At 40.8% G+C, this 26,951-nt stretch overlaps 2 protein-coding genes across 2 annotated transcripts in view; one reads left to right on the top strand and one right to left on the bottom strand.

Moving 5' to 3' along the window:
- igfbp7 (insulin-like growth factor binding protein 7) overlaps positions 1-7,831 on the top strand; it is a 36,945-nt gene extending 29,114 nt beyond the window's left edge. The window contains exons 5-6 of the mRNA XM_042344971.1: positions 2,721-2,850; positions 7,100-7,831. Coding sequence (XP_042200905.1) covers positions 2,721-2,850; positions 7,100-7,116 — 147 coding nt within the window. The 3' untranslated portion in view covers positions 7,117-7,831. The remainder of the gene's footprint in view (positions 1-2,720; positions 2,851-7,099) is intronic.
- polr2b (RNA polymerase II subunit B) overlaps positions 7,389-26,951 on the bottom strand; it is a 31,133-nt gene continuing 11,570 nt past the window's right edge. The window contains exons 9-25 of the mRNA XM_007891944.2: positions 24,518-24,637; positions 23,727-23,913; positions 21,970-22,113; positions 20,159-20,298; positions 19,365-19,476; positions 18,441-18,595; positions 16,745-16,943; positions 15,762-15,930; positions 14,770-14,866; positions 14,573-14,667; positions 12,133-12,383; positions 11,539-11,628; positions 10,558-10,665; positions 9,766-9,879; positions 8,849-9,009; positions 8,237-8,432; positions 7,389-7,790 (exon numbers count right to left, since the gene is read on the bottom strand). Coding sequence (XP_007890135.1) covers positions 7,701-7,790; positions 8,237-8,432; positions 8,849-9,009; positions 9,766-9,879; positions 10,558-10,665; positions 11,539-11,628; positions 12,133-12,383; positions 14,573-14,667; positions 14,770-14,866; positions 15,762-15,930; positions 16,745-16,943; positions 18,441-18,595; positions 19,365-19,476; positions 20,159-20,298; positions 21,970-22,113; positions 23,727-23,913; positions 24,518-24,637 — 2,428 coding nt within the window. The 3' untranslated portion in view covers positions 7,389-7,700. The remainder of the gene's footprint in view (positions 7,791-8,236; positions 8,433-8,848; positions 9,010-9,765; positions 9,880-10,557; positions 10,666-11,538; positions 11,629-12,132; positions 12,384-14,572; positions 14,668-14,769; positions 14,867-15,761; positions 15,931-16,744; positions 16,944-18,440; positions 18,596-19,364; positions 19,477-20,158; positions 20,299-21,969; positions 22,114-23,726; positions 23,914-24,517; positions 24,638-26,951) is intronic.

The following is a 26,951-nucleotide window of genomic DNA, read 5'->3' as shown; positions in this document are numbered from 1 at the left end:
AGGGAAACTAGAACCAGAATGCCTGCAGTGCCTTATCCTGATGAATTATTCCATGTCTATTACCCTTGGAGTAAACTTGTTCCACTTGACTTTCCTCCTTAGTTCTAATGTCTAACATGTGCCGCTGTTATTTGAAACCTTCGCTCAGTAAATAATTTACCACCATCAACTCTATCAGTTGCCTGCCCAGACTTTCAGTCTTCAATTTGGTAAAGAGACTTCATGGTGACCTAAGAGAACAAGCCTAATTTACTTAAAAGGAAATACAATAATAGTTTTGGGGGAATAGTTATGATACAAAATAGTTCAATTTGAAATAGATTATTTTGTTATTTAACTCTTTCCCTGCAACAACGATAACAAATTGCATTTATATAGTGGATCATGTCTCAGAGTACTTCACAAAGATGTGATCAAGTGCCGGCCAAAGAAGGAGTAGGGCAGAGAGCTGCCCACAGGTGTGGTCTAAAGATATGTTTTAGGCAGATTTAATAATAATAATAATAATAATCCTTGCATTTGATATAGCGCTTTTCACGTCAGGAGGACATCCCAAAGCGCTTCACAGAACACACTGTAAAGTGAATTGACTGTATAAAGACAGATAGGGAAAGGAAGAGATGGAGGGGTAGGGAGGGGGAACTTCCAGAGGTTAAGGGCATAGTTAATGAATGCTTGGTTAATGAGGAAGTGATCAGAGATAGGGAGGTGCTAGAAGGTGAGGGATTTTTTAAGGTTGAGGACCTTGAAATCAATCTGATGGGAACCAGAGAGCCAGAGGAGCCTGGCAAGGACTGAAGTAAGGCGTATGCAGAGTTTGGTGTCAGTGACAGAGTTTTTATCAGCTCGAGTTAGAGAGATCGGTGAGCTTTGAGAAAAGTTGGGAAGTAACAAAGGTATAAATGTGAGTTTCCCTATGCCAAGGATTCCTCAGTCGATATTATACCTGGAACACATCTCCTCTGTAGGTTGCTCTGGTGACTTACCTTGGAGGATGTTGTCCGGTTTCATTGCATTTAGCAGGGGTGAGAAGTGTTGCGGAGTTATCCGCCCCAGGAAAGCTCAGTAATAGTGACTAAACAATACTAAACAATACTCAGCACATATTCCAGGATCAGGCGATCCTGCATTATCTCTTGACACTTTCCTAATGTAAGTTGTTGGAAAGATTTAGTGTAGGAGGTGAGTCCTAAGTACGATATTAAGGCAATAATTCTTAATTTTAGAAAGAATCGACATTTCTGATTGTCATAGCTTCAAACTTCATTTTCCTTGTACTCTTTACTCAGTCATAAGTTGCATTTTTAAATTGAGGTGATCAAAACTGCATGCAGCATCCTAAATAGATTCTGACCTACAGTGTGCATAGCCTGGTTTTCTTTCCTCTGAAATCTCAGCTAATGCACCCAGTGCTTTATTTTGCTGTTGCAACCAAGCACTGGGCTCCCAAATTCATAGATTTATTCACATCTAGCCTTAGGTTGTTTTCCTGAACACATTATATCCACGGTCTGTTTAATACACATCTTTTGATTCCTTATTCCTATGCTTATTCACATTGAATCACATCTGCCACCTCCAGGTTTAGTTACCAACAATAATAATAATCCATGCATTTAATATAGAGCCTGATCACATCATTGATACATCTCAAAGCACTGCACAGAATATATTGCAAAATGGATTGATTGTATTTTGTGGATGAAACTCGGAAGCCAATTGAGCAAACTAGGGTCCCACAAACAGTCGTGGATTTTTTTTGAGGGATTATCATTCCCGGAAAGCAATCCGCCAATTGACTAAGAATCAGATTCCTACTTACTGCTAGGTAAAACAGAGGAATGTAGAGTAAGGAAACTTGCCTAAGGTTTCACCTTGCATATTATTAAAATATTCAAATCTTCCTGAATGCAGCTGCTCCATTTTTTATTATTTGCTATGCTTCCTGTTCTGGTTTCATCCATAACTTTCGTTCAATGGAGTATTATAGTTATTGATGAATTTACATTTTTGCCGAGTTGATAACAATGCAGTAGAAATGAGAGATTAGGCCGAAGCTGGCCTTATTTTTTAAACAAAGTGTTTTGCTGATGCTTAAGACATAAAATCAAATGCAGAGATTTTTATTATTACTGCAGTGAAGCCACGGGAAAGGAGGTTCATCATCCCACTGACTTTGACAAAGTGACTGTTTCTGACAAAGTTAATAAGGCCAGCGTGCCCTCAAACAGCACTGAAACTCTACTCTCCACAAATCCCCCCTCCCCCGGCTTCCGCAAAATAATAAAAGCCTTGGATTTGATATAACTCCTTATCACATCCTCAAAACATCTCAGAGTGCTTCATTGGATTTACTGCAAAATGATGTGACTATGTATTTGTAGGTGAACTTTTTTCTTCAACGGTGCTTACAGTCACCTAACCCTTGATTCGGCATCAGACTCCGCCACTGTTAAGAGCTCCAAGGAGCTACCCCACGTGAAAGGCACTATATAAATTAAAGTTTTGTTGTTGTTGAACTGGTATTTACTACTTTCAATAGGTAAAGGCAATGCCAGCATGATATCAATTCATATAGACTCAGCAAGGTCTCATGTACATATCAGTCATGTAACCACTAACCTGGATCCTTTTAAATTCAACAACTTTATTTGCTCTAAATATGAATCTCAATCAGTTTGAAAAAGATCACCGCTCCTTGTGTTTCCATTTTTATTTAGATTTCTCCTTTAACTGAAGATGATGCCGGAGTGTATGAATGTCATGCATCAAACTTCAAAGGGGAGGCTACAGCTAATGGAAGCATTCATGTCGTCCACTCAGCTGCCGAAATAAGATTAAAAAGTAAACGTAAGTGAAATGATGTACTTAAATACAACTTTCATTGTTTATCATCAGATCTAATCTTATGGGATATTCAGAGAAAAGTAGCGTCGAGACGTTATACAATTCACAGATCTACTCCCTTTAGTTTATTACTTAGTGGTGTAGAGTCCTGTAGTTTAGTGGTTAGAGCACTCGCCTGGCAAGCAAGAGGACCTGATTCCCGGGCAGGGTGAAATGTTTGGCAAGTTTCCTTATTCCACACGCCTGTTTACCTAGCGGTCTGTAGGAACCCAGTTGATAGTCGATTGGCAGATCACTTTTCCGGGGATAATAATTCCTTCAAAAAAAATAATAATTTGGTCACTCAATCCACAACTGTTTGTGGGACACTGCTGTGTACAATTGGCTGCCGTGATTCACCCACAAAATATACAGTCAATTCACTTTACAGTATATTTGTGAAGCGTTTTGAGATGTCTCAAAGATGTGATAAGATGCTATATCAAATGCAAGGATTATTATTATCAGCTGGGTGCCCAAATATGCAGAATGCCATCATCATGCTTAAAGTATCCAAATTAAACAGAGTTCCACGCATGCCATCTATACATAGAAATACCTGGAGTCCTGTAGCTCAGTGGTTAGAGCACTCGCTTTGCAAGCGAGAGACCGAGTTCAATTCCAGGCAGGGAATTGAAACCTGCCTGGAATTGAAATTGAATCAAAACCAAAAACAATAATAAATTGGTCATTTTCAATCTACGACTGTTTGTGGGACATTGCTGTGCGCAATTGGCTGCCGCGTTCGCCCACAAATATACAGTCAATTCACTTTACAATGTGTTCTGTGAAGCGCTTTGGGACGTCCTCCCGACGTGAAAAGCGCTATATCAAATGCAAGGATTATTATTATTATTATTACCCTCATATTGGAATGGAATCTACACCCTCTCCCTATTTACTTAATTCCAGAGTATTAGTCACAGGCTGGCAAAAGCCAAGACTTGGGGACCCCAGAGGTTGCTTGGAGGACTCTTGGAGTTACAAATTAATTTTGCATTCCAGTAGATTTCCATCCCAAGCAATGTTCAGAAAGGGGAGGGGAAAGATATTTATATTTCAGCTAATATGGGATGCATAATGCTAGTGAATTAGCTTGGCTGCTGTTGTGAAAAAGTGAAAATACAAATGGAGTGAAGAAGACAAGACAAAGAGCAAGTAGATGTATGAGAAAACAAATCTCACAATTCTTCACTGCAGAGAAAATATTGTGGAGTCCTGTAGCTTAGAGGTCAGAGCACTCGCCTCGCAAGTGAGAGGATCTGGGTTTGATTCCTGGGCAGGGTTAAACATTGGACAAGTTTCTTTACTCCACACGCCTCTGTTCACCTAGACATAAGAAGGAACTGGGTTGTTAGTCGATTGGTGGATCACTTTTCTGGGGGTAATAATGCATTTAAAAAAATTGTCTGCCACGTTTCGCCCACAAAATACACAATCAATTGGTTTTACGGTATATTCTGTGAAGCGCTTTGAGACGGCTTATTAAGTACAAATAGTTGTGACGTAATCCACAAATCGGCCATTTTGCATTATAAACATACTTTGTATAGATTATTGAAGTTTTCCTACATGCCATCAATAGCAGTTGCATCCGTTGCAAATAGCTTTGGAGGGATAAGTCCAACTGAGAATCTGATGGAGTAGCCGTTGGAGAGGTATGATTAGTTTTAGTGCCTCTGGGCTGGGAGTGGGGGGTTGGTGGGAGGGAAGGAACACTGTAATCTTGCTCCTGATCACCGCAGTGACCTCTACTGGAGAGTGCATGTGTGATTAGGCTCATTCTCAATTGCCTCTACAGACTGCTGACCCTCACAATCCAGGCTAACACAAAGAAAGGCTGTTTAGACATGGTTCTGGGGGATTGCCAGAACTATTCAGTAACAGGAACACTGTAGGCGAGGTGGGAAGATAATTAAGTAAATAAAATCCATCACTTCATTCAACCTTTTCTCAAAGGAGTCTTCCCTAATAAACTGAAGCCATTGTATAGTTCAGGTAAGGTTCACGTACACAATAGGTGTCGAGAGCACGGGATCCAGCAGTGTGGCACGTACTGCTAGATAATTAATAGCACATCCATCAAGTAGCTTTTCATTCATCAGTGGAATTGTGTTGTGTTTCATTTAATCCATTTTCTTTTAAATTATCCTGACAATATCTTAGATCAAAATCATAGCCAATTTCTAATGGAATACATTGCGCTAATTTGGTTCCGTGCTCTTCAATAAATTCAAAAGGCTAGACAAAGCTGGTACATAAGATGATTCCAGGACTTTAGTTATGTGGAGAAACTAGATAAACTGGGTTTGTTCTCCTGAGAGCAGAGAAGGTTAAGGGGAGATTTAATAGAGGTGTTCAAAATTATGAGGGGGTTTTGATAGAGTAGATAGGGAGAAACTGTTTCCACTGGCAGTTGTGTCAGTAACCAGGGCACATGGATTCAATTGACAAAAGAACCAGAGGGAAGATGAGGAGACTTTTTTTTCCCCACAGAGTTGTTACGGTCTGGAATGCACTGCCTGAAAGGGTGGTGGAAACAGATTCAACAACAACTTTCAAAAGGGAATTAGAAAGGTACTTGAAAAGGAAAAAAATTGCAAGGATATGGGGAAAGAGTAAGGAAGTGGGACTGATTGGGTAGCTCTTCCAAAGAGCCGGCACAGGCACGATGGGCCGAATGCTGTAATATTCTATGATTCTATAATGGTTTTATAGAAAGTAATATGATTAGTTGTTAGCCTGGCTCGCTTGGGGTAGCATTCCCTCTTGAGTCAAAGATGTGAGTTCAAGTCTCGACGTGGGGCTTCATGATGTCTCGGAAGCTGTGAGGAGGGGCAAAATGTTACATACTCAGAGGTGCTGTCCTTCAGATATGTTAAACTGAGGTCCCATTTGCCTGTTTAGGTGGACGTTAAAGATCCCATGGCACTTTTAAAAAAGAGAAGGGAGTTTCTCCCAGTGTCCTGGCCAACAATCCCTCAAATAATTTGTTTCATGCCTGACTCAAATCTAACTTAACGGTCCATCAGCAGATCTGGCTGGACCTAATCAAAACTTACTGCTTCACCCTCGCTTCTGCTAAATTGTCTTTCTACTCCAAGACAATCTTGGAGGCCAAGGACAACTCCAGGCTACTCTAATCCATCACCAACTGGCTCCTCCACCCACCTTCTCACGCCTCCCCCATCCTCTCCTCCAACACCAACTGCAAGAAGATACTGTACTTCCTTGAATCCAAAGTCAAGGGGATCTGCTCAGCTGCTTCTGCCCTTCCAACGACTAGCACCTCCCCCCACACCTTCGAACCTGTCTCCCCCTCCTCTCTCACCACCACTATAATCCACATGAAACCGACCACCTGCTCCCTTGACTCCATCCCTTCCCCTCTCCTTTACCCCCCTACTCACTGACATCATAAACCTTTCCCTGTCCACTGGCACCGTTCCCACCTCCTTAAAAACAGCCGTAATCACTCCTATCTTTAAAAAAAACGTCCCTGGATCCACCCCTGCTCCCAAACTACCGTCCCAATTCTCCAACCTCCCTTTCCTTTGTACCAGAATGAATCGTTGCTTCCCAGGTTCGCTCCTTCCTCTCAAGCCACTCCCTTCACAAACCCCTTCAATCGGGTTTCCGTGCCGCCCACAACAGAAACAGCTTTGGTCAAAGTGACATACTGTCCATCTGCAATCAGGGCTCCCTCTACTTCCTCGTCCTCCTTGACCTCTCTGCTACCTTCGATACCATTGACCACTCTTATCCTCATCCACCAACCCTCCTCTCACCTCAAACTTTACGGTTCTGTCCTTGAATGGTTCAGATCGTACCTCTCACACCATCTCCACTTCATCTCCACAAACGTCTTCCTTTAGCCCCCGCACCGTCTCATGCGGCATTCCTCGGGGCTGTTCTTGGGTCCCCTCCTCTTCAATATCTACATGCTCCCTCTTGATGATATCATCCGCATACATGGGGTCAACTTCCACATGTATGCGGATGACACCCAATTCTATATTTCCGCCTCCACTCTCAACTCGAGGACCACTGCTGTCCTGACAGAATGCCTGTCAGACATCAAGTCCTGGATGTCTCCAAAGCTCCAAATTGTGAGGGATAAAACATTTCAGTTTTTTTGGTTGCATATTGCTTTATAGTAAAGGGAAAAAACAAGCACATTTCTTCTCATTAACTTGGGTTTCCTGTTTTACAGAGGAAAAAGAAGCATGAAAACATACAAGAAGACAACGTTGCTCAAATGGTTAAAGCACCATTTAGTACTATACTAACTGCTTGTCTATTTACAGGGAAACCTGGAAATAGAAAGCAGACTATGCTTGTATAACTTTCTTAAAACCTTTGAATGCTTTTTCAAGCATGTATATTCATAATGATTTATATAGTTAATCCTGGATGCCGCTATTCCTTTCATTTTAAAATCCAATAAATGCCTGTGCTTGCAGTTAACCTATAAAGTTTATTATCAAGATAAGAAAAAGAAATTTAAAAAATCAAGAATTCGTCTTTATTAAATCTCATGAAACGTAATACACAAAACTCCTTTCTTTTTACAACAATCTAGTTACACAGCCGATAAGTATAAAAGATTCATACTTCATCAATGAGAACAAACGTTACAAAAGTGTTATGTCAGACTAAAGATGGCAAAACGGACCACACCTTGTATGTACAAACAATGCCTTCATTCTCCAGGATACACAGAAACTGAAGCACCCAGTCACACAATCTTCTTGCAGTTTAGGTAACTGAATATTTCCCCAAAGTTAACAGGTCTGAACACAGGATCTCATGCATCATGAAATCATCATCCGTGGTGCAATGCTCATCGACATCAACTCTTGGAAGAGAAGCTTACAGGCATAAGGCATCCGAACTAATGAAATCTGTAAACAAGAAACAATAAAATGAAAATACAATACGTTGATTTCATAGGAAAATAGCCCATGCTTTCACTTATAACAAAATAAACTTATAGATACAAAAAATCTAGACACAGCGAAACTTCCCGGTTGGCAATCCTACACCTAATCATTCACAAGAGTCACCAGCAAATCACCTACTCAATTCTGAGCAATGCCTTCCAAAATCTGACGTGTAACTCCAGATAAATCATACCCCATTTCACATGTACAATCCAAAATACACTTTTTTGGTATTTATTAATCATGAATGTTGTTAAAGGATTCACTTCTTTGAAATGATGTATGCACAAGTTGTAGAAAAAAATATGGTGGAAAAATTCATCCAGCTAACGTGTGGGATTTACAATAAAAGATTAATTTCTTAAAATCCCTGCAAAGCTTCAAAAGAGATATATGAAGAGATGTACCTGAGTTTTGTTTCGACATCCTCTGCATTCATAGGTATGTGTCCTGGTGTTAGCAATAGCCATTAGCCCACAAAGATTACACACGTGCACTTGGTAAGGATCAGAAACCTCAAACAACCTCTCTCTCAAAAACTGGGCTGCACCATGAGCAATCTGACAGTCTCTTTCCATCTCACCAAAACGTAAACCACCATCACTGAAAAGAAAGCCAATCAAGTTATAATAGGAGCAAATTAGGTAAATAAATCAAGTTAGTGTTGTACTCTATTGTGGGTTGTAAATAAAAACAAAAATTTAATTTTATCCACAAAATAAAACCTGGGCATTTTTTTGGAGGGCGTGGGTCAACTTTGCAAAAACAGGAGAAAATTGAGGGGGGAAAAACATTTGAGACAAAGAAATTTGTACCATGCAACACATAAAGTGGATGATTCAAAATTCTGAATGCTTTCTTGAATCTAGATTATGAAGCTTTAGTCAGTTAAAAACCAACAACAACAAATTACATTTATATAGCTCCTTTCACATAAGGAAGATGTCCCAAGGCACTGCAGTCAGGGATTTGAACATGAAACATCAACAGATGAAAAAAACATCAAAGTTTCATCTTACCGAGATCTTCCTTCCATAGGCTGCCTGTTAAGGATCTGAACAGGTCCTCGAGCACGAGAATGAATTTTGTCATCTACCATGTGCTTGAGACGCTGGTAGTACGTGGGACCAATAAAGATCTGGGATGTGAGTTTACGACCTGTAAATCCATTGTATAATACCTGAAGAAAAGAAAGCATATCTTTAAATATTCAAGAAGCTCCTTGTATAAACTACACACAATTGTGGTACTTCTTACTGCTGCACAGAGCAAGCAATGTTAAAAATGCCATCTTCTCCAGAATAAATTCCAGAGGCCTTTAAGGAAGTGGGAAAGAGAAAAGATCAGGCATAGAATCCATTATCAGAAGAATCATTGACAGGCAAAAGAAACTAAGCGGCTCCTAGTTCTCTAATGAATTTAGAATCTTTTGGCCATCAGCTCCCTTATCAAAGAGCCGGCAAGGGAACCACTACCTTTGTTTGCTGTGTCCAGAATCGCTCATTTGTGTTCAAAACATGCAATGTCCAAAGGAAAAGACAGCTTGCAGTAACAGATCATATTATCCCTCTAGAGTACTTTATAATTTAAATCTTAGCATTACCTGACAGCACTGGGAGATGCCAGGATTATACGTGGCCATAGGTAACTATATCATCAAACAGAATTATTAATTTTGCTGTGTGTTAACAGTTTCCCTTCAGGGAAAGGCACAAGATGAAAGAAGAATTTCTGTACTTATTGGATTCATGAAATATTCCACAAACATGTTACAGATGTTCATCCTCATTTGCTAAAAGTGAGCTCAAATCACCAGGTTGGCCATTAGCTCATTCATTCAATTTGCTGCCAGTAAAAACATGAATAGCAGGTTATATGCCTTTTCTGCATTATTATAAGTATTAAAAAAAATTTAAATACACATGATTAGAAGTACCTCGTTGCCCCGCAGATGGTATCCGTATTCAGACAATAAATTAGAAATCTTCTGTACATTGACTGCATCGTTGAATGGGGTGGCATCGCCAATTTCACCCTTATTTGCCGACACCTAGAAAAACATTAAGGGAGAATAAAGTCACTGTCATGTTAGCAGTGCACAAGATCAGAAGAGAGGTTTAGATAAAGAAGGCCCTTTAACCCATCTAAGGTCATTTATCCATAATAATATTAATAATAATAATCCTTGCATTTGATATAGCGCTTTTCACATCTTCTAGACGTCACAAAGCACTTCACAGAATAGACTGTAAAGTGAATTGACCGTATATTTGTGGGCGAAACGCGGCAGCCAATTGCGCACAGCAGTGTCCCACAAACAGTCGTGGATTGAAAATGATCAATTTATTATTGTTTTGTTTTGGAGGGATTATTATTAGGCGTGTGGAGTAACGAAACTTGCCCAAGGTTTCGCCCTGTGCCTGGAAATGAACCCAGGTGTCTCACTTGCAAGGCAAGTCCTCTACCACTGAGCTACAGCCCATAGCACCCTTCAGTCTTCCCATTACACCATCAAGCCGTTTCTTTCAAAATGTGTCCAGTGTCCTAGCATCTAATATTCACAATAACCCATTCCACACATTAATCACCCTCTATAGAAATAAATATGTTCTGGTGCATGTCCTAGACTTCCTTTCTCTACCCTGAACTTTTGTCTCACCATCTCAGTGTATCTGAAAGTAGTGTTTTGGGTTTACTTTTTCGATCCCTTAAATATTCACATCCATACCTTCCCTTGGAGACATTCAATCAAGTGACCGATTGTCATTCGAGAAGGAATGGCATGTGGATTGATGATGATATCCGGAGTAATACCTTCACATGTAAATGGCATATCCTGGAAAACAGAGTAAGAAATCGGGGATAGGCAGTAGCAAAAACATGCAGGTCAACATGTACCATTGAATGCGTTGTAAATTGAGAATAATTCAATGTGATTTAGAAATCTGCAGTACAGTATAAGAACCCATCCACAACAAATATAGTAAACTCCTGATAACTCGTCACTCCATGGGAAAAGGACTCAGCGACGAGTTATCCGGAGTGGTGAGTTAGGCATAGCTCCCCCTGGACCACAAGGGGGTGTGCTGTGAGTACGTATTATATATACCAGCACCCCACACTGCACCAGTGCAGAGTGAGCAGCTATCAGTGTGACACAGTGGTCTAGGTCTCTGCAACTGTCAGTATATTTGTTAAAACTCGTTTAAGTATATGTAGAGGCACGTGTGTCTATAAATGTGCTTATTTTCTGTTACTGTATTGGAAACTGTGTACTTATTGGGAAATATCCTGTAGTGTGTTAAAGAACGATACTGTACTTTCAGGTTATATGTGAAAACTAAACATCTTTATGTTTTTTATATTTGAGTGTAATTACAAAAATTTCTAGAATGTGACTGGCTAAGTGTTAAGCGGAGTGACAAGTGAAGCAGAGTAAAGGGGAGTCCCTCATTAACATTTTGCATGGGAAGCAGTTAGGATATTGACAGCATTAAGTGGGAGTGACTAGTTAAGGCAGGGTCGAGTTATTGGGCGTTTACCATATATTTAAGGAGTAATCCGAAATACATTAACCACAAACAGGGAGGACAAGTCAAAGAAGTGGCAAAAAAGATCGAGTTTCAAACTAAAACAGAAAATGCTCAATGATTTTCTGGACTGTTAATCCAGCTTTTCAAACTAATTCTCCATTAGATTTGATTCTTACCTCTTGTCTGTACTGAATACCACATGTACCCTTCTGCCCATGTCGACTGGCAAATTTATCCCCGATCTGGGGAATTCGGACAGAGCGAACCTATGCAAGAAGAAAAAATGTAATTCACTCTATATCTTATATGATATACACTGTACACAAAGTCATTGGGATGTTTAAATAGTAAGACCAAGCCAGAGTATAAAGTAGCTGTGCTCCTTAATAATAATCCTTGTATTTGATATAGTGCCTTATCATGTCGTTGAGACGTCTCAAAGCACTTCACAGAATATACTGTAAAGTGAATTGACTGTATATTTTGTGGGCAAGATGCAGCAGCCAATTGTGCACAGGAGTGTCCCACAAACAGTTGTGAATTTAGTGACCAAAATTATTTTTTGTTTATGTAGGGATTTTTACCCCCAGAAAGCGATATACTGGGGTTAATAATCCCCAGTAACAACCGGGTTCCTACTTACTGCTCGGTAAACAGAGGCATGTGGAGTAAGGAAACTTGCCTAAGGTTTCGCCATGCCCGGGAATCGAACCTGGGTCTTTTCGCTTGCGAAGCGAGTGCACTAACCAATATTTTACAGGACTCCTTACCCTAATTTTGCAAAACTTGTATCCCTCTTGGTTTAGTGTCACCATGACCTGATCCACAATGCCAGTCTCACTGGTTCTCAGAAATGTGCTGCAGTCTCGCTTGGTGTAGCGTCTGTTTATGCTCTCCAGGTCATCATCACTTTCTGGGAGTGTCACTGTTTTACCAATGATTACATCGTCTCCTGACACACGTACACCCGGTGCTATTAAACCATCTTCATCAAGCTTTTCATATATAGCATGTCTCATTCCTATAAATAATTAAACAAGAGGAGATTTCAACAAGAATATTCACCAACATCCACATTTTATCAGCTAGAAAAAGACATGTTTGGCTGGCCTTAACTGGTTAAACATTTCCTGTTTAAAAACGGAAAACTTTAACACGGTAGGTACAAATGTTGGTAAGATTGATATTCTATAGTACGTTCAAATTGTTTCTCAACGTGACATTCTACTTCTACAATTTTAGATGTGGAAATTCCATTAGTTCTTATTCAAGATTTGAGGTATGACAATGCTGGGGTGGTTCAAATAGAACAATAACAAAAACTTGCATTTATATAGCACCATTTCGCACGGATAGCATTGAAGCGCTTAACAGTGGTGTGTTTTGACACCGAGTGGAAAGTGGGGGTAAGGTGACCAAAGGTATGGTCTGACAGGAAAGACTTCAGATGTGAAAAATACTTGGGTGTTTTAGTTTCAGTGAACATTTAAATGCTATCCTTGATTTAGTAGCACAGCTCTTGCCCCAATCAGTTTGTTTTGGATTGGTGACGACCATATTTTGCCGAGTATATGAATTATTATTGTAATTCCTAATAAGGACTGCTAAGGAGCTTCCCTGTGGCTAAGGGGACTCCACACAACTAGCCAAGAAAGGACCCATATTGTCTTAAATTTCTTTTGTGGCATTTCATCCATGTATTAGAAATGTGAAACTTGGAAATATATTGACTTCTACCTCTCATATCCTTCAACTAAATACATTGCCAAATATAGTCCAACCCCACTGTACCACAGTGAGGTAGGTCCATGAAATTAGATCCTGTGTTATAATAGATCAACAAAATAAAAAGAGCTTCTAGTCCTGCTTCACAATCGTCTGTTTACTGCAGACTTAATAATCTTCACATTTGATATAGCTTTTCACATCTTCCAAACGTCTCAAAGCGCTTCACAGAATATACTGTAAAGTGAATTGACTGTGCATTTGTGGGCGAAATGCAGCAGCCAATTGCACACAGCAGTGTCCCACAAACAGTCATGGATTGAAGTGACCAATTTTTTTTTTTTTTTCTTGAGCGATTATTATCTGGCGTGTGGAGTAAGGAAACTTGCCCAAGGTTTCTCCCTGCCGGATTTGAACCAAGATCTCTTGCTTGCGAGGCAAGTGCTCTAATTACTGAGCTACAGAACTCCACAAGACTTATCTCCTGGCCTCCTGCTCTGCCTGGTTGACCATCTTCTTATTCATACATGTGACCATTTCTAGCATTGGGACACAGAGTTGCCTTTGCACCTGCTATACATCCCCCGCCCAGCTCAGCCTGCTATCGGTGGTTGGGCCTTCAGCCTCTCTGCCCACACCCTTTGGAACTCCATCCCTCATTCCCTTTGCCCTGCTCCCTCCCTTGCCTCCTTCAAGGCACGTCTCAAGACCATCTTCATCGACCATGCCTTCAGCCACTCTCCTACCCTCTGATCCCAACCCATGCTACCACTGCTCGGTTCCAAATCCCTTGGGACAACCTGACATAAAAGCCGCTATACAAATTGAATTTGTATTGTATATTTATTGCACAGGAAGCCTAAAGTTATCACTTGGTATTCTGGAAGGAGATCAAATGGGCCTTCATTAGAACCTCTATCATTTTGTGAAGACAAGATTTCTTTGGTATGGTAAGTACTGCACAATGCTATCCCAAGGTTACCTTGTAATATTTTAAAAGGTTTCTGAGAAGTCGTTTGGAGATATTATTCAGCCCACACATAGCTCCAGACACACATATTATGAACAAATGGGAAAGCACTAGCCATGAGAATTAGTTACTGCAAATTACCTATTGTCAGTGTATACTAGCCTTGAATTTAGGTGCCAGCAACCAGATTACAAGGACAAACTAGTATTAATTGCAGATCTCACAGTATTTAAATTCACTGCAATCGCAGCAAAGAACAACCAAAAATGTTTGGAAAAACAAACGACTGTAGTACAATTTTAACCATGGAAGAACGGAACCAAATAATTAAATTTCTGCTGTTATAACAAAACAACACTGTTGTTAGAAATGAAATAGTACAGTTGAAAAAGATTTAAGTTGGGAAGCTTGTTTTTTAAAATTACTCTTCAGCATAATCAAACATTAAAGCATGCTGTGTAACTGCTGAATGTCTTGTTTTAGATGGAAACATTAAAACTGAATTTCTTACTGACCCTGGCACGTTTCCCGTGATGGTCTCTCAAAAACTTCTTCCTGGTCATATCCCTTCTTGGATTCTTGCTCTTTGTATGAACGGTAGAACACAGACCTAATACACACAGACGTGTCAACCAGGAAATAAAATTACTGTACAACAAAGCACTGTTAATACACAATACCTTTGGACAATTTCTGAAACACCTGTTCATACCTGAAATAGCCTCTATCCACTGCAGAACGGTTCATAATGACAGAATCCTCTTGATTGTAACCAGTATATGAAGCAATTGCTACTATGGAGTTTATACCTTCAAAAAGAAACTCAGTAAGAAATCTGATGAATAAATATCTCTTTTACAACAATTTGCATTTATATAGCGCCCTACACAGGAGTAGCATCTGAGCACTTAGCTCTGAGATTTTCAAGCACTAGAATGGATGAAAGTGTCAAAATCTACAATTGTCTCTGCTCAATGGTCACTCAACTCGAACCATCACTCAAAGCAGTTTCAATTTGTTTGTTGGATAGAATTTGGCTGAAGTAGTTGGCTTTAAACTGAAAGGTCTCATTCAGTCAAGTGTTTCTGCACTTGCAAAAGTGAGGACTACTTACACAGCACGGCTGAGTTGGAATTTTCTCTAGGTGCAATATCAAATTTCTCTCAATAAAACAAAGCTATATTAAAAAAACACTTTTCAGAATGCTATCATATTTAACTATTTAAAATAATAAATCTTTGAGCAGGGAAACTAAAACAGCATTTTACTTGAATCATAATGGTTTATATCATATTTATTAACCAATCTGTAGGATTATTACAAATGTAAAGTGCTGTTTTTAACCCTTAGCCTTCCAGCAGCTCTATGTGCCATACAGTTCTGCACAATTGTAGCTGATGCACATGACAGCATGTGGTGATGAACAAAATACCAAATGTCAGTGTACAAAGGAACCTAAACTACAGGAATTTCACCCTGCATTTGCAAAGGATTCATAAAATGTTGAATCCCATTGGTAACTGGAAATGCCTCATTGGCTTGTGGTAACTGCACTCAACAAAACTGGAGGTAAATTATGAATGTACTCCATTACTGGCAGGATTAAATGTTTACAATTACAATTAAATGTGTACATAGGAAATGAACTGGGCCTCTGTAAATCTGACATGTATAACTTGCTTCTTTTATTACTCATTCACTCACCTGCTGGCAACTCTCTGAATCGCAGGTATTCCATTGAGCGTGTGGTAACAAGAGGCTTTTGTGGGTAGTACAACACATGTGCTAGGGTATCCATACGAACATGAAAGTTTGTAATATAAACTCCCATGGCTTGTTTACCCATAGCAGACTGGTATGTGTTTCTAGGAGACTAGAACACAGGAAAAGAAACAGTCAGTGCCATTAAAGACGTTTACAATTTTATCTTAACAAGAATGATCTATTAATACCAAGTCCAAAAATCTTGCAAGTTAATCCGTGCACCTTACAAGTGAAAATTCAAACGGTACAGAAAAAACATTTTTAGCATAATTTCCTACCAAGAAATTGAAGCTACTTTCTTCTCGCTTATAAATCTAGCCAACACCAAACCCAAAATTACAAGACCTGTTACAGACATGCAAATAGTACTTATCCAGGATCTGAGCTCATGTTAGTACTGAAGAACTACAAAATCAGAGTCTTTTGTCAGACATCCTATTCTGCTAGAATGTAAATCCTGTCCACGTGTGGGCGAATTTTTCTCCAATTGCCTACTTTAAGTATTTGAAAGTTCTATTAACGTAACAATGAGTCTATACCAGGATCTGAATTGCCAGACAGACGGTGAAAACCAATTCAGAACACGTCTAAAGACAGGCACGACGATGCAGCAGTAGAGTGGCAGTTTATATAATCAGGAATTTGCTGTCTTTGAATCCCAGGTTGTTCTGAGTTTGCTGGTCTCAGCCAAGCTGCTTGGGAGGTTGAAATTACCCCTGCCTTCCCAGGGTGGGTAGGGGGGGCATTAATAATCACCAGGTGTCTTGCTTCTCATCCCTCTTTAGAATGCTTTATTGCGAATGTGTGTGTGGTAGCCAGGTGAGGTCAGACTCAGCTGTGACGCCCTCTACTGTCAAGTGGTCCTGCCAACACTTATGTGAACATTACCCTCCATCATTTTATATCAAACCGCTTTTACTTACCTGATTGTGGTCAGGGAATGGAATAATTGATGCACAAACACCAAGAATCATAGAAGGGTGAATCTCACAATGGGAATATGTGGAACAATAAGCAACTCCCTTTTCTTGCAGGTCATCAGGTGTCATGGCGAGCATCACAGTCTCCTCTTCCAATGTATCAATGTACTCCACCACACCACTAGCTACAAGATCCTGCCAACTAAATGGAAACAAATACAGTAAGCATTAACTAATCTCATCAGTGTAAGGGTGACCAAAAAGTTGTAATATCTACCCTATTATCTAAAAAAACACATAATTTCTTTAAGACTTATTTGACATTGTAATGGTATAATGACTTTTTGGTCACCCAAAATAAGTAAATACAAGTACACATTTTTTAAATATGGATAGCTAAAGTATTACAGTATTACAATGTTCTAACTGTTTTAGAAATGATCAACACATTTTTCCTTTGTTCTTCACTGTAATTGACTTGGAAACAAATTAATCAACGTCATAGTCATAATGCATCATAAGAAGCATTAACAATCCTAATGATCGTGTTAGGAAGTTATTTTCAGAAGACGTGTTAGAATACAATTTATATTTATATGCCTTTCACATCAACAAAACATCTCAAAGTGCTTCAAAGCATTTATTTTGAAATAATACAATATTGGACATGCAAAAACCCCAGCAGAAGGAAAAGGTCAGTAGTGGAGTCCTGTAGCTCAGTGGTTAGAGCACTCACTTTGCAAGTGAGACACCTGGGTTCAATTCCAGGCAGAGGGCGAAACCTTGGGCAAGTTTCCTTACTCCACACAGAGCCTAATAATAATCCCTCAAAAAAATAATAATAAATTGGTCATTTCAATCCACGACTGTTTGTGGGACACTACTGTGCGCATTTGGCTGCTGCATTTCGCCCACAAATGTACAGTCAATTCACTTTACAGTCTATTCTGTGATGCGCTTTCAGACATCAAGAAGACATGAAAAGCGCTATATCAAAAATGCAAGGATTAAATTTACAGGAGACAGGTTTTCTCATCAGAGCCCTGAGGCTCGGGAGGGCAAGGTAAAAAAAAAAAGGTCTTTGTATTCTGTTATTTTCAATTGGTTCAAAGCAATAGACTTTTTAAACAATAGTCTTGTTCTCACTTAAAAACTAAATTAACATGAGATGAAAAGTTACAAATGTAGCCAGCTCAGGAAGATACAATTTTATGTACCTCTGCTAAAAGTGTTGAGACGCTGCCCACGTGAACAACGCTATATTCATGCAAGTTGCTGTTTATCAAAGGTTTAAAGTTCCAATGTCACAAGATCTGGAATTACACAGCAGTGAAAAGGCACCTATCATCCTACACTTTCCTAACAGTGTGAGATGGTCATTTTAGAGTAATTTTTTCTATCACAAAACAACACAGAACACCTGTAGGTAGCTTTGTATACATAGACAAAAGGCAAAGTACTGCAGATGCTGGAAATCTAGAATAAACACAGAGAGAACACCAGCAGGTCAGGCAGCATCCATGGAGAGAGGAAAATTAGTTAACATTTCTGACAAAAGGTCATAGACTTGAAACGTAAACGTTAACTCATAACTCATTTTCCTCTCTCAATGGATGCTGCCTTACCTGCTGCGTGTTCCTAGCGACTTCTGTGTTTATATTTATATACACAGAAGTTGTCTCAGACTTCTGTAACTTACCTATAGTTGTTATATTCTCGTTCTTTCAATTGGTCAATGTGTCTTTTCTTTAGCAACAGTTTCTGCTTTTCAACAATCAAAAGCGGACGACAAATTCGGCCAGCATCCGTATAGATTCGAATTTCACGCTCTCGGATGTCTCTTACCATGGACACCTAGAGTAAAGAAAAGTTTATAATTTACTTCAACAAAGTTTTTCCTCCAGCATCGTCAGAGCACCAGGAGTGACCTTAAGAGTAGGCCTGCATCTAACCCCCGTATGGACAATGTGATATTTTGCATCCACGACTTCATTAAGGCCACTTTGTTTTGCTTCCAGGCAGAGAGCTTGACAGAGAGACTGTAAACCAAGTACATGAAGCACCACAAAGCTCACCTGCTTCTCAAAATACATCCAAAACATTGACCAACAAGAGCAGATGGAGTATGTGGTGCAAAGAGGTTTAAATAATGTGGGGCTGAGATTACATTTTGCTGAAGAACTTTAATTTCCAGAATGCATACCCTGGGGCAAGTGAATCTATCAATTGAAATCTGGTGCGAATTCTGTAAGGGACCAGACATGGAATATTGAGCTAAAGAAAAAATAGTTCATCTCCCCTCTCGACTCTCTTCCCCCTTCTCGCTCCCTCCCTCCCCTCACCCTGACCATTTCCCCCTGCTCGGGTCATGACCCAACTGTGCAGCGCCTTGGGACGTCCTCCTGACGTGAAAGGCGCTTTATAAATGGAATCTTGTTGTTGTTGCACTCCAGCACCAAGCTCTGCAGCACAGCACAAGTCACAAGGAAATCACTGTTTTTGTTTCTTGAGCAAAAAGTCCTTCAAGTAAGATAATGCCTCAAGTTTCATTTGAAGTACGATATACATGTTCATCAGTTAAGAAGTCACAATGAATTGAAATATATTCAAAGGATTACTGTACCTCTGATACAATGATGTCCATCTGACGCCTAAGCTTTCTCAGTGTGTTCATCAGCTGGTCTGGATCTTTATGAATTCCCACCCAACAACCATTGACAAAAATCTTTGTAGCACTGAAAAGAAAACGCGAACATCAAAGCAAAGTCTCACACAGCCCAATTTACATCCACCAACTTCACAGCAGTTAAAACAGCTCTTTTAAAATATAGGGCGGTCCCTTTTATGGATTCTTGGATACCACGTCTGAATAACTGCAGGATCATAACATAAAGTTTAATCAGATTTGCTCTCGAATAAGGCACTCTCTAATGCTGTTACCTAAAACATGGTGTACACTCTGTTCATGCCTGGTCTCCAATCCAATCACCCATCTTAGATGATAAGAATCATCAAAACACAAATTTCAACAAACATACTGAGGCCTGTCCTCAGCTGTGTACACTTTTCAAAACAACGTGTCTGTGATAATTACATAAACTTTTACAATTTTAGGTGAACTAACAAAAATGTAATCTTTTCATTTGATAAAGTACCTTTGATGTCAGGAGGACATCTCAAGTGCCTCCCAAATTTATTGTCAAGTGCAATGACTGTATTTGCAGGTGAACAGGGCAGTCAATTTGTGCACAGAAATGTCAAAACTGTATGAGGCAGCAATAAACAAGGAAAACAAGATGGAATATAATGCCAAATCAGAGGGATGATTCATAGCGTTTTACAGGAGTTTACAAGGATTACGTATTTGTAGACAAAATTTGCAGGGCCATTTTATCCTCTTTACACAATTCCACTCACTCAGCAATAGCAGCAGGAGAGATTTCTTCAAGATTTTCCATACTCCACTCTTCCAAGAATTCCAAGATGGGTGAGGGCTGAGATCCTACAGAAATATAGGCCATCAATGCCAGATTCTTCACTAGTCCTACAGCATGACCCTGTGAAAATTTTAAAAAATAGCCTTTTAAAGTTATAATTGTTTGTCATGTATTGAAGTAAGACACATCAGTAACCACAAAACTGCTAACAAAATAGGATTTACTGTAAAGTGTAGCCAATTTGCACACAGAATGTCCCACAAACGGCCATGAGGTAAATGAGCTATTTGATCTGGGGGTTTGTAGGTGAGGATACCAGGAGACACTCCCTTCTCTTTTTAAACAGTGCCAATGGAGTCTTTAACATCCATCTGAACATGCAGATTGTAGCCTCAATACAGGACTGGCCCAGCACTGTATTGACAGGGTCACTGTAGACTATGGACTCAAAGTCTCAAAGTGAGCCTTGAACCATGACTTGGGAAATTAATATTTTGATGCAGGAATGATTTATGAGTTGGTACCAACTTAGCCAGACTGACACCTGGGTTCTGATTCTTAGTGAGCAAGACGCTTCTCGATTATCTGGTCAGTTGTCTACGATTTTTCATTCTTCAAAGGTTCATTCCATAATAATAATATTCCTTGCATTTGATATAGCCCTTAATCCGTCTTCGAGACATCTCAAAGTACTTCACAGAATACACTGTAAAGTGAATTCTTGTAGTATTCAACTCATAAATCATTCCTGCACCAAAATATTAATTTCCATAACATTTCAGAAACAGAATATACTGTGAAGTGAATTAACTGTGTATTTTTGTGGGCGAGAACCTTAGCTTTCAGTTCTGATGTGTCTCTTTAGTGCACCAAACACACAGAATATAACCAACTTGGGAGCAGAGGAACAAGGAAAGAAATTCAAGTGACCCAAACAGCACATCCTGTAGATCCTGTCACAGATTTTTTTTCCAGTATGCTCCATGTCTATTTTTTATGAAGATACTTTTTATATGGTAAAAAGCAGTGATTTTTAAAAGTACATGTTGATTTTTTTCCCCAAAAGAGACAGACCCATCACCTCCTGAAATGTGACTGGGTATCAACCTGCCTCAGTTGGTAGCATTCTTGCCTCCAAGAGTGTTATATGAGATGTCAGACTGAGGACCCATCTGCCTTTTTAAGGTGGATGTTAAAAATCCCATAGCCAATGATCCCTGGTATTCGTGGCATTCACCTACAAAAACACTATACTTCACAGTAAAATCCTGAGACACCTTGTTGAAGTGATAAGGCACTATATCAAAAACAAGGATTATATTCATTTAATGGCCCAATTAAGGAAGGAATGTTTCCTGAGCTCTCTGTTGAAACCAATCAATGAAAAGAAAGATATGCAGGATCTGAAGTAAAGACCACATAACCATCAGTGATTAATCCACAGTGAAAACCACTGGGTAATAGAACCAAGGGCACTTCTTTGTTTGCCAAACAACTGCAACAACAATCAGTGACTGACTAAACAATTTCCCAGAACTACGTGTCTATTGCTAAACCATGAGGTTTATTTCTTACATTCATAGCTCTGAGAAGATTACTCATTTTCTGGTCACTCATGAAGCTCATTAATTTTGTCCTGGCATTCAAAAGGCTTGTTAAATAACCTACTTTAAATTTACAATAATAATGCCCATATCTAGGATCATGCTCATATCTCAGTCGTCTTAAAAGAATCACAGTTCTACATTAATTGCATCTGAAGGCATAGTACAGCAGAGAATTGGTTCTTACCTCTGGGGTCTCAGCAGGGCAAATCATACCCCACAAGGTATTGTGCAACTGTCGGGGTTTCGCTAGTTTGCCATCTCTTCCAATAGGAGAGTTAAGTCGACGAAGATGAGAAAGGGTTGAAGCAAAGGTCAATCGATTCAACACCTAAATTGAAAACAAGAGAATGTAAGAATCATTTGTCATTTTGGTTTTAGATGATCTTTCTTTCAGAATCTAAAATAATAGCTAACTTTAGCTGCAGGAACATAGAACCAACTAGCAGCAAAATACGGTAGAACTTCATCATTACATTCAGGTACGGTGAGTAACATGCAGAAAGACATTAGCAGTGACCTGATATCCTGAAAATCTGACTTTTTTTTAAAAAAAGCATGAAAAGCCTATTATTCAGTGCCAAAAGCTGGGTAAAGTACCTATATATCCGATTAGCACAGGTCCACAGAAGATCCACACTATAAATGAGGTAAGCCTCTACCCAGGGGGGGGGGGGGGGGGTCGGGGCCCCTTGTAAATAGAATTTCATTGGTAGCCCAGATGGTGTAGTGGATACTGCAGTCTTCAATCCTGCGGATCTGAACTCTTCAACTTCCCTGGGGTCTCCCTCACACTCACCGAACCAGTCTGCAATCTAGATTTTCGGTTTGTCCTTCCTCCCCCACATCCGGTCCCTGATCAGGATCACCTTATTCCACCTCTGCCACATTGCCCGCCTCTGACCGTACCTTACACCAAATGCAGCCGAAACCCTCGGGTATGTGGTTGCCACCTGCCTGGACTACTCAAACACAATCCTCGACGGTCTCCCCAGCTCCACTATTCAAAAGATCCAGCTCATCCAGAACTCTGCCGCCTGCATACTGACCCGGACCAAACTCCGTACCCACATCTCACCAGTTCTGACCAGGCTCCACTGGCTCCCCATCACTGAACAGATCGACTTTAAGATCCTCACACTCGTGTTCAAATCCCTTCATTCGCTGGTACTTCCCTATCTCTCCGACCTCCGCACTTCCCAATCCACCACCCGGCGTCTCCGCTCGACCGGCACTGGCCTCCTGCTCGGCCATCGCAAGCTCCATCCCACCATCGTAGGTCACGCCTTCAGCCACTACATCCCGAAACTCTGGAACACTCTCCCTCAATCCCTCCGCCTTGAACCCTCTCTCTTCTTTTTCAAGTCCCGCCTGAAAACCTTCCTCTTCAACTGTGTTTACAGCCATCTAACCCCCACCCACCCCAGCTCGGAGTCAGGCTCCACCATTGTTAAGTGCTCTGAGACACTACCCTGCATGGAGATTACTATACAAGCGCAAGTTGTTGTTGTATAGTCAAGCTGAAGTTTATGGAACAGGAGTTTGCTGGTTTGAATCCTTGTCTATGCTGAGCTTGCTGGTCTCTTGCACGGCGAGGCTAAATTGGCTTTGGCCTCCCCGGGTCTGGGAGGATAAACCAGTCAGGATTAGTGGTCTCGATCCCTCTTCAGCACCCTCTACTTCTAATGCCCGTGTGCCAATTGAGTGGAAAGATGCTCGGCTGTGACTCCCTCTGCAGTCAAGTTGCCTGCTGATACTTACCGCAGGGCTCACATATGAATGACTACTTGGGCAAGATACCAGAGGGAAAGCGGTGCCTGTGGAACTGTAGCTCAGCAGGAGTAAGTTGGAGACAGGGAGCAGAAATCAATGGCAATTTAATTAGAAAATAATTGGGCACAAAAAAAGGAACTGCATCCAAGTATTGTATTTAGATGAACTCACCTGGGATACACCAGCTCTGGCTTGATGAGCCTTTTTTTGATCACCCCAGTTTCCTGTAGCTAATGAATATTTAAGTCCATCAGAAATGATCCGTGTTTTAATTGCTAATTCCAAGTTAAAGTCTTTCCCTCGATCTATGAACTTTTGGGAGTAGATCCGTACTTCCTTCAGCAGATTCTTAAACATTCTATGGAAGTAAATTGATAAGTCAAAACATTTATAAATGCGAGTTCAAAACAAATGACAATTTGTACAAGGCTACTTCCAAATTTTGTTGTTTTCAAAATAAATCTGAGAAAATGAAAGTAATGTTACATAAATTTTAAAAAGTACTTTCATTGCAAAGCAACTTGCATTTACCTGCAAGAAACTATTTGTAAATTTAAATCCGCTCAACGAACCAGTAGTCAGCTTCTAGGAAGATGCAAGTCACCAAAGTATGAATTGCAGGGATCAATACCAGCTTAATTCCAAAAGAGTTAGAGCACAACCTGCTGGAAAGGTGCGGTATGTGCAAGAGGCTCCCATTCAAAGAATGAAGACAACTGTTTAAATTTATGGAGTTGCTTTTTTCATTTAAACTTTCCAATTGCTGCTTGGATAGCAGTACAATGGGTTCAGAGGCACAGTACCAAACCACTTAGTGGTACTAAACCATGAATATACTAAATTTGAAATATCCCCAATCTCATCTCTCACATGTACACACACACTCGCACATTCTGACAACCAGGGTTTACTCCAATGGGATATTCTAACGTTCTGATGAATAATGAACAATATTTTCTTACCCTCTAAACAGAAAAGCAAGCAGTGGTCCAGCCAGATCCAATCTTTTGTTACCATAATGATCCCTGTCATCCAGTTCTCTTCGTCCAAGCGCCGCTAACAGCAATCTGTGGACCATATACCTGAAACAAAGCAGATTTAGTTTAAATGGTTTTGAAAATACAGACCAAAAGTGATTTCAAAAATTGTAAAAGAGCTGAAGTTACGATATTGTAAGACACACAAAACTTCAAAAGCAGTATTGTTAATGTTACTGCAACATACAGTATGTTGTGCACACTGTAGACCTCCAGGAAAGCTTTTTCCACTCTCCATTCTTGAACGCACGTGACTCTCCTTTTCCTTCCACTGGGTAGTTTGTTGGTTCCTCACCAAACTTTCAGCAGAAGTTCAAAACGTAAGAGTACCTAATAACGGCTGATTTTGATATCTCTAAGGAACCCTGGCTGATTTTGGTCCCTCTAAAACACGTGGGAGCTGATCACTCTAGCCCTGGCTGAGACCAGCTCCCTCAGCACAGACTGGAGAAAGAGTACAAAACACTCACTGGGTAAACTCACTGTGTCATCAAGGGAGCTCAGTAAAGCATAGTTAGGTACAAACAAATTTGCAACTGATCAAAAAAAACGGCACAATTAATTTCAGACAGCCTCAAGCTTCAAGAAATATTACCAACTGGATTCCAGAAAGTGCTCACAGTGCTGAAAAGATCACTAAGTGTTCTTTTCAAACCTTACAGAGCTCAAATTTCAATCTGTGCTGAGTTGGCTGATCTTGACTGGGAGACCAACCAAGGTTATCGGTGGGTATTTCAGATTCTTTCTCAAGTCTGTGTTGAGGTACCTGATCTCAGACACAATTGGGAAAGGAAAAACAACCTCCATTCCTATCCAGTAACTCCTACTAGAAAGTGTACAGGTGTGGACATCAATCAGATGAGTTGGTTCTGCTGTGATACTTGCAATCACTATCTAGGCTCAGGCATGATGTGCAATGAGTATCCATTTCCTCACCTTCCCCTGGTGCTGGAGAGGACATGTTGCGGAGTTCTGAATAGTTTGCAACTTGTGGAGGAAAGAATTGGGAAGTCCAGCGCGCACAGAGTTGGCATAGTCTTGCCTGGAATTGATAAGCCCCTTGATAAGAGCAACCTGAGAGGAGAGGCAGTGGCTGAGGCAAGCAATGTTGAAGAGGTGGGAGAAAGCTGAATGGGTCAAGGTATGGATGTGGGGGTTTAAACTACAATTGAGATCAAGACAGAGGTTCTGCACTGGCTCCATGAGGTGAAGTGTGCATCATGTAGATTGATGCTGTGAGAGGCTGATGTGAGAAGGTGTTGACAGGAGCCAAAAAAGCCTCTTTCTTGTTGACATTCAACTGGAGAAAGTTACCTCCCCTCTAGGACTTAATGTTTGACAGGTAAATCGGTCAGAACAGCAGAAGGTGGATGGTGGAGGCAGAGGTAGAGTTGGGTGTCACCTAGATACATTTGCATTTTAACAGTATGCTTGCGGATGACATTGCAGAGCAGGAGTATGTTGATATTAAACAACAAAATTACATTTGCACAGCACCTTTCACGTCAGGAGGACATCCCAAGGCGCCGGACAGTCAGAGTTTTGGACCCAAGCTGGGGGTCAGGATCGGGGAGGGTGGAGGACGCGGGGGGGGGGGGGAGGGGGGAACACAGTGATCAAAAGCATGGTCGAAGACGAGGGTCTTGAGGTGGGTCTTGAAGCAGGCAAGGGAGGCGGCGAGGCGAAGAGAATGCGGGATGGAGTTCCAGAGGGTGGGGGTAGAGTGACAGAAGGCTTGCCCGCCAATAATGGCACGAGCAAGGCGGGGGAATGTGCAGCAGGCTGGGGCCCGCTGAGCGGAGGGAGTGAGCAGGATGATAGGGGGTTAGGAGATCGCAGAGGTAGGGGGGAGCAAGACCGTGGAGGGCATTGAAGGTTAGGACCAGGATCTTGAACTGTATCCCTGTGTGATGGGAAGCCAGTGGATTTGGGCGAGGATGGGAGTGATAGGGTCATGGAGCCTGGTGCAGGAGAGGACACAGGCTGCAGAGTTATGGATGATCTGCAGCCTATGGAGAGAGGAGTTGGGGAGGCCGACAAGCAATGAGTTTGCAGTAATGAAAGTGCGTATGAGGGTTTCAACGGTGTGAGACTGTGGCAGAGCCAGACGATGTTGCGGAGGTGGGGGAAGGCAGAGCGGGTCAGCCATAGCACAGTTGTGGGGTAGAAAGGATAGTTGAGGGTCAAACAAGACTCCAAGCATCCAGACTGGCTTAGTGAGGTGGAGTGTGTATCCATGGATGGTGAAACTGTCAGCGCCTGAGGTGTGGAGGCGCTGACAGAAGCCAATCAGGTGAGCCTCGGTCCTGTTGACGTTCAACTGAAGAAAGTTAGCTCTCATACAGGACTTGATGTCTGA

The sequence above is a fragment of the Callorhinchus milii genome, unplaced genomic scaffold (assembly GCF_018977255.1).
Source record: "Callorhinchus milii isolate IMCB2004 unplaced genomic scaffold, IMCB_Cmil_1.0 Scaffold1, whole genome shotgun sequence".
Taxonomy (NCBI): Eukaryota; Metazoa; Chordata; class Chondrichthyes; order Chimaeriformes; family Callorhinchidae; genus Callorhinchus; species Callorhinchus milii.
Note: the sequence above shows the minus strand (reverse complement) of the source record. Positions and strands in the feature narration are given on the sequence as shown.